Source organism: Thalassophryne amazonica, chromosome 14 (assembly GCF_902500255.1).
Source record: "Thalassophryne amazonica chromosome 14, fThaAma1.1, whole genome shotgun sequence".
Taxonomy (NCBI): domain Eukaryota; kingdom Metazoa; phylum Chordata; class Actinopteri; order Batrachoidiformes; family Batrachoididae; genus Thalassophryne; species Thalassophryne amazonica.
Window position 1 is genome coordinate 29,309,168 of NC_047116.1, and position 14,425 is coordinate 29,323,592.

Sequence of the window (14,425 nt, forward strand, 5' to 3'; positions counted from 1 at the left end):
GGATCCTCTGGTCTCAAGCCCAACACTTTAACCACTAGACAATCACCTCCCCTCCCCTTTAAAATAATAATAATTGCAAGACATTAGTCTGAGACAGCTATGGCACTCTGTGGACACTTGGTCCTGTCAGATCTTAGAAGTTAAGCAGAGTAGGTCCTGATTAGTAATTGGCTGGGAGACCTGCTTGGGAACACCAGGAGCTGCACGTCTCCATGTGCCACTCGAGTTGTCTCAGGAAGGGCATCCATCTTAAATTTATAATCCCAGTGCAAATCTGTACTGGATAGGCTGTGGCAATCCTAATTAATTGGGAGCCACCAAAATCAATTAAGAAAAGGCATATTGATACAAGAGATTTTTTTTGCGTAAATAGAAAAGGAAACTTGCTGAAATGTTTGGGTTTGTGCTGTTAGTTACATTCAATTTTATTGCAGATCAGGATGAAGTAACGGAGCCATGATTTCTCTAAAGAATGCTGTTTTTGCATTTAATTGATGAAACATGGGAGACTGATAAAGTTCATTTATTGTTTTTCATGGTGCATGACTGACAAAGGAAGTTGAAGGCTTCTGCTGATGTTGACATTCTGAATATTGCCTCAGTTTTGCATGAGGTTTACATAAATTATGGAAGGAAGGAATTTATGTATATAAAAAAACCCTTTGAAAACCAGTTGCACAGCAGCAAGCTGTGTCACACATTTGCAATCCAAGTTGTGACTGAGGCCTCTTTGTTTGACTGATTTCTTGAAAAATTGGATGGATGTGATAAAAAATAAATCAAAATTATTTAGCTCATCACTCCCATACTGTCTGTTTTTGTTTATTTTACCAATGTTAAACTAATAGTACTTGGCACACTGTAGATGGAGACTCAAAAATCAGAATTGGTTTTATTGCAAAGTGTCTTTTCGCCTACGAAGAATTTCTCTTGGTGCTGTGGTGCAAACACAGAACTGTCAGTATGCACATTTGCAAGAAGAAAAGTCAGATTAATGCAGACACAATTTGTAGTAAATTGCAAAATGTTTATGTTACAGCCTCAAATTATTATAGACAGCAAAATGGCCTTAAGGACAATTGGAATAAGTGGTGAACCTATATCCAGATGAAGGTAACTAATAGGTTTAGGTTATAAGAAGCTTGTGTTAATCACCATGTGTAAGTGTCAGACATTGGCAGCCTTTTTGATATCTTTGGCAACTTTCACTGTTCATTTGGCATTATGAGGAAATGATGTAATATTCTGAGAAAGTGTACTTCAGGCGTCTTTACCAGGCAGACTATGTTTATGCTGACATAATATCCAAATGTCTGTGGGGGCATTTGGCTATCTTTATCAGTCACATGACATTTTGAGGAATTGACCTTCAAGAGTGTCCCAGGTATCTCAACTTGGGAATCGAACAGAGAATATTAAAGAACACGGCTCACTGTACATGGTACAGTTATGTTCAGAATAATAGTAGTGCTATGTGACTAAAAAGATTAATCCAGGTTTTGAGTATATTTCTTATTGTTACATGGGAAACAAGGTATCAGAAGATTCAGTAGATTCTCACAAATCTAACAAGACCAATCATTCATGATATGCACATTCTTAAGGCTATGCAATTGGGCTATTAGTAAAAAAAAAAAAAGTAGAAAAGGGGGTGTTCACAATAATAGTAGCATCTGCTGTTGATGCTACAAACTCAAAATTATTATGTTCAAACTGCTTTTTTTTTAGCAATCCTGTGAATCACTAAACTAGTATTTAGTTGTATAACCACAGTTTTTCATGATTTCTTCACATCTGCGAGGCATGGAGTCAACCAACTTGTGGCACCTTTCAGCTGTTATTCCACTCCAAGATTCTTTAACAACATTCCACAATTCATTCACATTTCTTGGTTTTGCTTCAGAAACAGCTTTTTTGATGTCACCCCACAAGTTCTCAATTGGATTTAGGTCCGGGGATTGGGCAGGCCACTCCAAAACATTAATTTTGTTGGTTTGGAACCAAGATTTTGCTCGTTTACTAGTGTGCTTGGGGTCATTGTCTTGTTGAAACACCTATTTCAAGGGCATGTCCTCTTCAGCATAAGGCAACATGACCTCTTTAAGTATTTTGACATATCCAAACTGATCCATGATACCTGGTATGCGATATATAGGCCCAACACCATAGTAGGAGAAACATGCCCATATCATGATGCTTGCACCACCATGCTTCACTGTCTTCACTGTGAACTGTGGCTTGAATTCAGAGTTTGGGGGTCGTCTCACAAACTGTCTGTGGCCTTTGGACCCAAATACAACAATTTTACTCTCATCAGTCCACAAAATATTCCTCCATTTCTCTTTATGCCAGTTGATGTTTTTTGGCAAATTGTAACCTCTTCTGCACATGTCATTTATTTAACAGAGGGACTTTGCGGGGGATTCTTGCAAATAAATTAGCTTCACACAGGCGTCTTCTAACTGTCACAGCACTTACAGGTAACTCCAGACCGTCTTTGATCATCCTGGAGCTGATCAGTGGGTGAGCCTTTGCCATTCTGGTTATTCTTCTATCTATTTTGATGGTTGTTTTCCGTTTTCTTCCACACATCTCTGGGTTTTGTGTCCATTTTAAAGCATTGGAGATCAATGTAGATGAAAACAGCCTATAATTTTTTGCACCTGCGTATAAGTTTTCCCCTGTCCAATCAACTTTTTAATCAAACTACGCTGTTCTTATGAACAATGTCTTGAACGTCCCATTTTCCTCAGGCTTTCAAAGAGAAAAGCATGTTCAACAGGTGCTGGCTTCATCCTTAAATAGGGGACACCTGATTCACACAATTTTGTTCCACAAAATTGACGAACTCACTGACTGAATGCCACACTGCTATGATTGTGAACACCCCCTTTTCTACTTTTTTTTTACTAATAGCCCAATTTCATAGCCTTAAGAATGTGCATATCATCATGAGTACTTGGTCTTGTTGGATTTGTGAGAATCTACTGAATCTACTGGTACCTTGTTTCCCATGTAACAATAAGAAATATACTTAAAACCTGGATTAATCTTTTTAGTCACATAGCACTACTATTATTCTGAACACTACTGTATGTACCTTAACCCCTATCCCACCAGTGGGTCCCCACTATAATATAATCTTTAAATTCTATAATATCATGCCTGGTCTGACATAGTAACCAGCAGCATGTTTTGGATGGCTCCCAATAAATGGGTGTGGCCAGAAAATTAAGGAAAAACATTTTGCATTGTCTAAATAAGATGACCTGTTTTTCTAAAGGTTTGCATGTGTAAAAACTTGCGCAAACACCATAGGTCTTGCAACAAAAGATGCACATTTATTTCCTAATGGTCCACACTGAGAATGGCATCTTTCCATTGTGCAGAATAGCACGTTATCCACTGAACACGTTTGCCCTCATGACTGTGCAATTTGGGATGTGTCTGTCAGAGTGTGCAAAATTATGTGTTGCTGTTGAACATGTAAATAGGTGAAGTTTGCACAGGCAATGAGATTTATCAAGATCACAAGGAAATTTAGGAGGTTCCGATTGTCTCTATATTGCATATTTGAAACATGGCTTGTTAATTATGATTGACAGACTCCTCAAAGACAGAATTTGAAAAAATAATTCATTGTAAATGGCATGCATATTTAATGTGTTAATGGTTTATTTCATCTGGAAGCACAGTGGCTTAGTTGTAAGCACTGTTGCCTCACAACAAGAAGGTCATGGGTTCGATTCAGCCCTGGTGGCCTTTCTATGTGGAGTTTGCACGTTCGCCGCATGTTTGCGTGGGTTCCCGTCGGCTGCTCTAGCTTCCTCCCGCATTCAAAGACATGCAGATTAGGTGGATTGGAAACTTTTTAAATTGTCCGTTGGTGTGAATGTGTTTGTCTATATGTGTACCATGCCCTATGACTGCTGTGATAGGCTCCAGCCCCCCTGTGATCTTTAATTGGAGTAAGCGGGTATGGATGGGTGGATTGTTTACATTGTGCTTGTTTTGTTCAGAACAAATGTCTCCATGTGTAAAGGTACCTTGACACTTGCACAAGTTTGATCCGCACACTTTCATGCACTCTGCGGTGCAGGAGAGCAAACTCATCACAAACCATTGTAAATTGTGCACGGCTTCGTGCAAGTGCGCAAAGAAAATTTTGAAATGTTCAAAATCTGTCACGCATTAGTTACGTGAACTTCACATGAACATTGCGCAAACAATTAAAAAAACACTGAGTGCGAGTGATCGAGTCAGCGCACTGCATCACACCGGTGATGCGGGGCGCTAAAACCTTCAAAATTAGTGCATTACTTTAAAACTAAAACATATATCTGATATTTTCACTTTATAAAACTTCAGACGTGACATTAATTGAAATAACTTGTCCGAAATTAGTTTGGTTAAAATTTTAACCATAAGTTAAAACTGTATGCCTCTGGATGACTGGGGTGATATTACCAGCACATCAGTATGGGGTCAAAAGAAATGAGCTTTTTTCTTTTCTGTGATCAGTTCTCCTTTGCCTGCAGAGGATAGAGTGTGTGTTTTTTTTTGAACCAGCTCTCCTCTGTTTGCAGAGGATAGAGTAGTCTGCATGTCTACTACAAATCATTTAACAGGTAGGTACTCAACTGATTTTAAACTTAATAAATGTTTGTAACTGTTAAGCTTAGTTCACCATGCCTGCAAAAATACATTAGCAGTCTAAAGATTATCAGACCAAAACTTATCGGAAGATAATTGGTCCGATGATGGTTTTCAGAGTTATCTGAAAAGCTAATCCCATAATGAAAACATTAGCTTTGATAATTAGCAGTTAGCGAATTAGCGGAACTGTGCCCACCACTGTGTGTGTGTGTGTGTGTATATCAGGCATTGACATTAAGCTTTTTAGTGTACTTGTCCATAGGATAAGTAACCCTGGTGGTTTACTTGTCCTATAGGAAAAGCTGGTTGTCCGGACAAGCGAGCGCCGCAGGCGCGAGTCGCGTTGATACATACGCCAGTGGCGCTTGTCACCTAGGGGTGTCTGGGGGCATGCTATTGTGTAAGTCCTGAAATTACACTTTTTCATAAATTGCTTCTCTCCTGTGTGGGTGGTAAAATTGAAGTTCCAAAAAATACATTTTATTATTGCATGCATAGCCTCTAGCTTTTTAATCTGTTAACCAAGACATAGCTCATAATGTTTCTCTCCTGCGATTGTTCATAATTGGGGAAAAAATTTAAATAATTGGTAAATGCCTATATGCATCTGCTTCTCTCCTGTGTGTTTTCTAAATTCATCACTGTTCAATGCATGATCATTTGCCAGTATGTATTTTATAAAGCAAATCAAATTATTTTATTTCAACATTTAAAAATGCCTTACTAGTCCGCAGTTGAAGGAAAATCCCGACAGACATGGCAGTATATTGTGTTGTCCTCTTCCTTATGCCCCAGCCACAGATAATCCTGTGTCCAGCTACTCACAGACTTCCTCTCTCCTCCTTTCTCTTCATCCCTCTTCTTTGAAGCTTCTACAGTTGCAGGGGTTGATGTTTTGCGTTTGGTGGTTTCCCTGGTATCTGGCCCTGTTTCGGAGGTTTTAGAAAAGACATTCTGTTCAATATATTCTTCAAAAGGCGTGTTAATCGATGCGATGTTCATTATCTAATGTTTCCCACCACAGCATCTTGCAAGAAGATGCTACGAACACACACTCCATACAGTGGTCTCGTGCACACATGATATAGGGTTCTCCCCAGAAATTTTTAGTATAGCGGTGCTGTTGGCAATTATCACCTGAGGCGGTGCGCGTTGCGAGTCATTTTGACTGGTTTTAGATGCATTGAAAGCAAGAATAATAGACAAAAAATTTACACTTATGTTGTAATATCAAAGTTCTTTTTTATATTTTTCTGTCTATGTTAAGAAAATAAATGACATTGAAGTTTAAAAACACATTAATATTTGATGGACATAACATTTGCTCTCTTCTTTAAAAATGACACACTGTAGCTTTAGTCCAGCTTTTTTTTTTTCAACATTTTTGAGTGGAATTGCATACTTATATATAAAATCCCTAATTGTCTTGTTTGAACAAGAGCTAAATCTGGACTGATTTGATTGTCAAATCAGAATCAAATTTATTGCTAAGTAAGTTCTCACATACAAGTAATTTGATTTGGGGTCATTGGTGCATAAAAAACAATAATAAAAAGAAAATTAAAAATAATTCTGGAAGAAGGAGTAGATTTGCTCTATAGCTAGAGCAAATACAAGCTAGAGCTATACAAGCAGAAGGAGCTCGTTTTATGTGAAGACTTTGAGTTTTTTTCCACTGCAGCTGCTCGGCTCTCTGTCTGCAGGGGAGGGGGGAGCAGCCAGTGCAGCACAAACAGCCTGGCTGTATTTTAGAAAAACTACCTGATAGCAGGGCAGTGTGTGACAGCGCTGTCAGAACACTGATGGTGCGGCGCCGTTGTTCCATTGTCTGGGGAGAACCCTGTGTTATCATGTTTTCCGATTGTCCTCTGAGCGGAGAGTGGCAGGAAAAACCGAAGACGCTTTCTCGCGAGGTGCGAGAAGAATTTGAACGTTTTAAACCCAAAAAAAAAAAAAAAAAATGGCACTTGTCCGGTCAGACAACGATTTAGAGCTATTGCTTGTCCAGTCACATTTTACACTTGCCCCGGACAATCGGACAAGCGTTAATGTCGATGGTTGTATGTATGTATGTGTATATATATATATATACACTCAACAAAAATATAAACGCAACACTTTTGGTTTTGCTCCCATTTTGTATGAGATGAACTCAAAGACCTAAAACTTTCTCCACATACACAATATCACCATTTCCCTCAAATATTGTTCACAAACCAGTCTAAATCTGTGATAGTGAGCACTTCTCCTTTGCTGAGATAATCCATCCCACCTCACAGGTGTGCCATACCAAGATGCTGATTAGACACCATGATTAGTGCACAGGTGTGCCTTAGACTGCCCACAATAAAAGGCCACTCTGAAAGGTGCAGTTTTATCACACAGCACAATGCCACAGATGTCGCAAGATTTGAGGGAGCATGCAGTTGGCATGCTGACAGCAGGAATGTCAACCAGAGCTGTTGCTCGTGTATTGAATGTTCATTTCTCTACCATAAGCTGTCTCCAAAGGCGTTTCAGAGAATTTGGCAGTACATCCAACCAGCCTCACAACCGCAGACCATGTGTAACCACACCAGCCCAGGACCTCCACATCCAGCATGTTCACCTCCAAGATCGTCTGAGACCAGCCACTCGGACAGCTGCTGAAACAATCGGTTTGCATAACCAAAGAATTTCTGCACAAACTGTCAGAAACCGTCTCAGGGAAGCTCATCTGCATGCTCGTCGTCCTCATCGGGGTCTCGACCTGACTCCAGTTCGTCGTCGCAACTTCGCACAGCCATTGAAGAGGAGTGGACCAACATTCCACAGGCCACAATTGACAACCTGATCAACTCTATGCGAAGGAGATGTGTTGCACTCCATGAGGCAAATGGTGGTCACACCAGATACTGACTGGTATCCCCCCCCCAATAAAACAAAACTGCACCTTTCAGAGTGGCCTTTTATTGTGGACAGTCTAAGGCACACCTGTGCACTAATCATGGTGTCTAATCAGCATCTTGGTATGGCACACCTGTGAGGTGGGATGGATTATCTCAGCAAAGGAGAAGTGCTCACTATCACAGATTTAGACTGGTTTGTGAACAATATTTGAGGGAAATGGTGATATTGTGTATGTGGAAAAAGTTTTAGATCTTTGAGTTCATCTCATACAAAATGGGAGCAAAACCAAAAGTGTTGTGTTTATATTTTTGTTGAGTGTATATATATGAGGTCTATAAGATAAGAAACCGACACTTTTATTTATTTTTTTTTAAGTATATGGATTTGAATGACGAGCGATTACACCAATCATGCTTGAACCCTCGTGTGCATGCGTGAGTTTTTTCAAGCGTGTCGGTGATGTCATTTCCCTGTGGGCAGGCCTTGAGTGAGATGTGGTTCAGCCCTCTCGGCTGAATTCCTTTGTTTCACACGCTGCTCGAGACGGCGCGCGTTGCTTTATCAAAATTTTTTCTGGACCTGTGAGGACTATCCGAGTGGACACTATTTGAGAAATTTAGCTGGTTTTCGGTGAAAAGTTTAACGGCTGATGAGAGATTATGGGGTGTTTCTGTCGCTGTAAGGACTTCCCACGAAGCGGGACGTCGCGCAGCGCTTCCAGGCGCCTTCGTCGGCCTGTTTCGACCTGAAAACATCCTAATTTAAGGCTTAATTCACCCAGGACATTGTGAGAGAACAGAGAAGATTCAGAAGAGGCCGGCATGAGGACTTTATGCAGACATTCCACTGTTTAAGGACATTTTGTAATGAAAGACAGGTCGTTTCCGTGACGACTCGGCGAATCTGTGTGCGCCGCGACAGGAAAAACACCTCCGTGTTGAAAACCATTTGTAAAATTCAGGCGGCTTTTGATGGCTTTCAACAAGTGAGTAACTGAGAAATTGTTTAACAGCTTGGGCATGTTCCAACTTGCCCGTTAAGGTTTCCAACGGAGGTGTTTTTCCTGTCGCGACCTCCCGCGGTCGGGTCCGGCCCGACATGCGACTCTGCCCGCACGTTCTTTCATTACAAAATGTCCGTTAACAATGGAATGTCCGAATAAACTCCTCATGCCGACTCCTTCTGAAAGTTCTCTGACGACTTACTGGGTCAACAGAGCCTGAAATGTGGAAGTTTTCAACTTGAAACGGCGAGACGCCGCCTCGAAGCGCAGATCGCCGTCAGGCGCCGTGGGCCGTCCTTAAAGCGACACTACCGGACCAAAATCTCTCATCAGCCGTTAAACTTTTTACCGAAAACCAGCTGAATTTATCGAATGGTGTCCACTCAGTTGTGCCTTACAGCTTTTGAAAAAAATTTTATCAAACAAAGCAGCAGTCTCTGAGCCATTCCTAAACAATGAAAAATCGACGAGAGGGTGGGTCACTCCTCACTCAAAGACTGCCCACAGGCGAATGACGTAACCAACAGGTGTGAAAAAACTCTTGCATGCCCACGAGGGTTCAAGCATGTCTGATGTAATCACACGTGATTCAAATCCATATGGTTTTTGAAAAAAATGTCGGATACTTTTCTAACAGACCTCGTATATACTATAAAGTTATTTTCCTTTTAACTTCAACAGTTTTAGATTATTTTTTTATTCAAAATCGCTGAAATTTTACATGTGCTGTTCAAATACTGAGAAGAGACGTGTGTATGTGTGGTGAGGCAGCAGCCAGTTGTGCCTCACCTTGGATTGCGCAGTCACTAGGCTAACTGCTGGCATGCTGTGCAGTGAGACTGTCTCAGTGTCTCTCTACTGTATGTCGCCATTAAAATGGTCAAACACTTTGGCTGCATGAACTTAGATTTCATAGTTTAGCTGATGTACATAATGTACAGTGTTTTTGTGAACAGCTGTATGTATGTGTGTGTAACGTGTTTCGTGTGCTGAGCTATCACAAAATGGCTGCAAAATCGCACCAAGTGAGGCATGCAGTTCTTCTGCCTCATGTTAGGGGCCACTAATGATCCCAGGAATTCTTGCAGCAGCTCCTCAGCTGCAGAATAAGTGACAGCAAGCTACAAGAGCAGCCGCTCATTTTTCTTCTCGCCTGGCCTTTAGTTTCAGAATGGAGGATTACATATCCAAACTGAAACAATTTTCTAAACTGGATTTTCAATCGAAGCAGAAGGTAATAATTAAAAGACGACCAACACCGGAGCTGAAAGGTTTGCTTCAGACTGTGGTACAGAAGACCTGCGCTTTTCAAATAGAGTGGGACACACTAAAGTCTGGCTGTGTGGACGTCCAGCAAGTAACTGCCTTTTCCAGCTTTATCTCATCAAACACAAGCGGTTGACAGCTCGCATTCAAAGCCAGAAAAGGCTCAAAACATACAGTCGGAACAGGACTGATGAAGGATGACTTTCTTCCCTGGAAATGATCTACACTGAGATAGAGAGATTTTAAAACTGAAGGAAACTAATAAACTTCTACAAACAAGTCATTGATGCATTTGTTCAGAAAAAGTGGTACATGGACTTCATTTATAAGTAAAGGTAAGTCCATAGTAATGTTTTCTAAATTAAATGTGCTTTTTGTGTGCTACAGTTTGTATGGGTAAAGAATGCTGATATAAGATTTTAAACATAACCTGCTTGCTGCCAATCAAACAGTGGATAAGCTACTCTCTGGGGTTCATATGTTTGTAAATCTGATTGTGATTAAATCAGTGCCTCACCAGCCATCAGCCTCACCTCACGTCACTGATTTATATATATATATATATATATATATATATATATATATATATATATATATATATATATATATATATATATACAAAATTTCATTTTTGGCTTATGGTCTTGAGCACATGCAAAATCCTCATTTACATACCACTGTCTACATTATGTTACCACCTGCTGTCATTTGCAATTATTCTTAAGTCACCCACAAAATGTTCTCCAACCCTACATGCAAAATTTTGGAAAGCCCACACAATTTACCACTTGATATATGGGATCTTAGTGAATCCCAAGGCTCCAAACCCAGTGTGTTTTCAGCCTTGGCAGATCTATGCACTTTAAAAAGTCTCCTTGCAGAGTTTTTGTTTTTCTTTTTACTTGTACTCATAGTCAAGCAGGTAGGTTTTGCTGCTGTGTTTCAAATCCACTGAATGCAATCAATAGATTAACACAAAACAGTGTTATTCTTGACTGCACCACACGTGGAATAAAAATATTAAATCTCTGTTTATAGGATGTAAAGTCAAATTTATTGCTTGTTCACGTTAACCGCAGTGGCTCCACGGGCAGATTTACAAGACAAACAAAGCAAAAAAAAAAAAAACAAACACAACAAAACATGGATTTTATGATGTATCAGGCCGGTGGGGCATGTTTGTGTCTCAAACGTTTCTCAACAAAACACTTTCATTTACTTGTTGGGCCTTGGGCATTCACCCTGCTTTGTATGTCTGTTGTTTATAGAAGGTTAAATTAAAGTTGCAATAACTTAAAGTTATAAGCCAGTAAAAGGTCAGTGGAAACTCTTACATCAGCGCTGCTTATGGTGTTTTTTTTCTTCTTCCCTGGCCTAACTCCCTGCCTCCACTGCTGTTGTGTGTTAAGGCGGCTGAACCATGCAGACATTGAGAGGATAGCCCCGTTGGAAGAAGGAGCCATGCCATGCCACCTAGCCGAGGCTCAAAAACAGGTAGTCTGATTGACTTCCATAATATACCTCACATCCTGCTGCCTTTTATCAAGGCCTTTCCCTCTTTTGCTTCTGCTTCCTCACAAAAAAGGGAGAATGTTCAGCCACTGAATTAGCAGAGTGCCCGTGTTTTTCTTCCCTTGTGAAGTGCATTACTAAAACTCCGAGATAAAAGTATACCAATTATAGTTATAGAAGAGGATTGTGACTCTCCATGAAAGGCTCACCCCTTTTTTATTCACTTTAGGTGCACGTACACATCAGGTGCAATCACACATCTGAGAAGCTAATAGGAGGCTTTTATCAGCACGCGTTTCTGGGAGTTTTAGGAGCCTTTAGCAAAAGTCTGTTAATGGCAGGGGAAGAGTGGGGGTCAAGGTGGATGTGGGAGAACGAAATGGTTCCTGCCTGTGCTGGATTACATGGTGATGTATCAGGCTGTGGTCACCTCCTTCAGACCACTCATGCTCCTGGGACTTCTGCTCAGAGGTCTGGAATTCGATTCCTTTGGGGGGACGCTGTAATTCTCAGACCTGCCCTTAGTGGAAGTAGGCTAATTGTCTAAACCCTTTGATCAAGACCTCGATCCTGGTAGCATACAACCCTCAGTGGAAGCATCTGGGAAGAGGAAAAGTCTGATCTGCTTTCTTCCCTTCTCATCTGGTCTGGGAGAAGTTAGTCACTGCCTCAGCTCAGGCACACATAGTTTAACGGAGTCTCACCCAGACTGTATAATATTCATGTAGATACTTATCTGAACAAGGAAAGGGGTTGTGGGGCAAATCTATCCCCTAGCACCTTGGCAAAAACAAGGGAATTACACTTTCAGCATCAAACACCAGCCCAAAGATCAAGTAGATAAGAGGAAAAACTATAAATCGTTGTAAAAATTAAAAACATCTCCAAGCATGTGTTGAAAATGTGGCTGCAGGTTCACATAGTCGTACTCTGTCTGTGACATACAGTACTGGCTGATGAACCTACCATTATACCACAACACGTATACATATTTCTTTCCACAATGTATCTTGTTCACTGTAGTTTAATGACCAGACAATTCATGGTTAGTATTCTGATCCCTCATCTTTCTCCAGATTCATTTGACCACTGGTGTCTTTTTCCCCCTCCCCATACAGCATGCTCACGAAACATCTCGGCCCGTCTGGCTCCAGGCTGCAGAGTCTGCCTACAGGTTTACTGTGGGCTCAATTGCTGGAGGTGAGTGACATGTCTGTGGCAGAGCCCCCGGCCTGCCGAGGGGTAACTTTAGCCGGGCAGACTGGCTGCGGAGGCCCTGGGGCTGCCCATTGTGCTGCAGAGAGAGCGGCTGGGATGTGAGGCTCCCGCATTGTGCTGTCGTGCCATTGGTGGCTCCAGGCTGTCTTTGGAGTCGGAGCTTTGGAATGACACAAATCTTCCGGAACTGCACTCTCTGGCATCTCCAGCTAATTATACTGGAAGGAACTGATATAAGGAATGTCTGACATAACTGCCCCTGAGATAGGAACAGATGTGTGTGTGTGTGTGTGTGTGTGTGTGTGTGTGTGTGTGTGTGTGTGTGTGTGTGTGTGTGTGTGTGTTGGGTGTACTCTCCCCTTTTCTCAACCAAACACACAACGAATTATCAATCCTCATTCACCAGTGGCCAATTCAGGCAGGCTTAGAGAAGATGCACAGCAAAAGCACTAGTCTTTGTAGTGACACCATTCATGCCGACACCATCCTGAACTCTGTTTGCGTGTTTCAAAGTTGTCATTATGACATGTATAGCCAAGAGCACGATTTATTGCAACGGGCTGCAGAATCGTCTTCCCAAACACTCTCTCTGCAACAGCTTCTCTGCTCAGTTTCGATGACTCCGTCTGAAAGTAATGACAGTTTCCTCTGGATTATGCACGGCTATTTATCACTCAGTCATCGTTAAACAACCACAGCACATAAACATACCAGCTGAGGGCTTAATTATTATTGTGTAATCCATTGTACAAGGAACATGACTGACAAACTAGACTGCACGCATCACGAGTGTGGGTGCTGTCACCCTGCTGTACATGTGTTTAATGCTTTACTGAATGCATTCGAGGAAATTACAAAAAAAAAAAAAATTGTGAAGATTAGTTACGAACCTGCATGGTAAAAACATACTTTTACATTTTGTGGATGTGACTCTTTATGCAGATTTTTCCATAGTATGTAATGGTATGGTCCCATCCAACATTTTCAGAATTCTAGTAGCACACAGCATTTATTTCAAAATAAAATCATCTCTATTGAAATGTTGAAAAATATTCTTGCTCCAGCTTTTTCTTTAGATTTTAGTTCTACAAAAAGTCAAGTCTTTGCACAGTTTCATGAAAATCAGTGCATTTTATTCGTTTTTGAAAGTAATATTTACCTGCCCTTCACTTTTCCATAGATACACTCCAAAATTTAAAGCAGTCATATTGTGCAGAATTGTTTGTAATCACGTATTACAGTTAAATATTTGTGGGCTTGCATCTTAAAGTTCCACAGATGTGTTTCTGTGCGCATGGAAACAAGCTTATTGCAAGAATTCTAGCCTGAACCGGCTCCTTTTGTATGGCGAGTCCATAGCTGGTCTCCTGCATTCTGTGAGACACGCCCACTGGGCTGCTCTCCATTCTGTATGACACGCCCACATGATGTATTTTAGAGATATGGATAGGCAGCGAGAAGCAGCTCCTTTCCACTAAAAGTGACCGGCAAAGACACGTGTCATCTCTTTCTTTTAGTTATTTATTAATGATTTGTACTCTGGTGTGCAGCCGTGCTGCTCTGTGCGCACCTGATCCCATCAGATCTCACAAGTTAAACAGAGGAGGTCCTGATTAGTACTCAGCTGGGACACTGTTGAGGAAGTAGAACTGGAGTTACATCTGGCAGGGTACCTGGTGTGACACTTGTACTTGTGCCAAATCTCAATGCACATCTCTACTGAATCCACTGTGTCAGTTAAAAGCCAAAAAAAGTAATAATAATAATTTCTGCTCAAAGTTTGACCCAAAGCTGAGTGCATATCCTGCAAAAACATCACCTGCTTGGTGGAAATGATTAAATGATGTTTGGAAAGATCTTAATCCTGAAGAGGATACTGTT

The 14,425-nt window shown here is 41.0% G+C and overlaps 1 protein-coding gene across 3 annotated transcripts in view; it reads left to right on the forward strand.

The window, feature by feature from the left end:
* LOC117525131 (calcium-binding mitochondrial carrier protein Aralar1-like) overlaps nucleotides 1-14,425 on the forward strand; it is a 48,561-nt gene that overhangs the window by 23,852 nt on the left and 10,284 nt on the right. For all 3 annotated transcript variants that reach the window (XM_034186967.1, XM_034186968.1, XM_034186969.1), the window contains 2 exons: nucleotides 11,224-11,308; nucleotides 12,445-12,526. In XM_034186967.1, coding sequence (XP_034042858.1) covers nucleotides 11,224-11,308; nucleotides 12,445-12,526 — 167 coding nt within the window. The remainder of the gene's footprint in view (nucleotides 1-11,223; nucleotides 11,309-12,444; nucleotides 12,527-14,425) is intronic.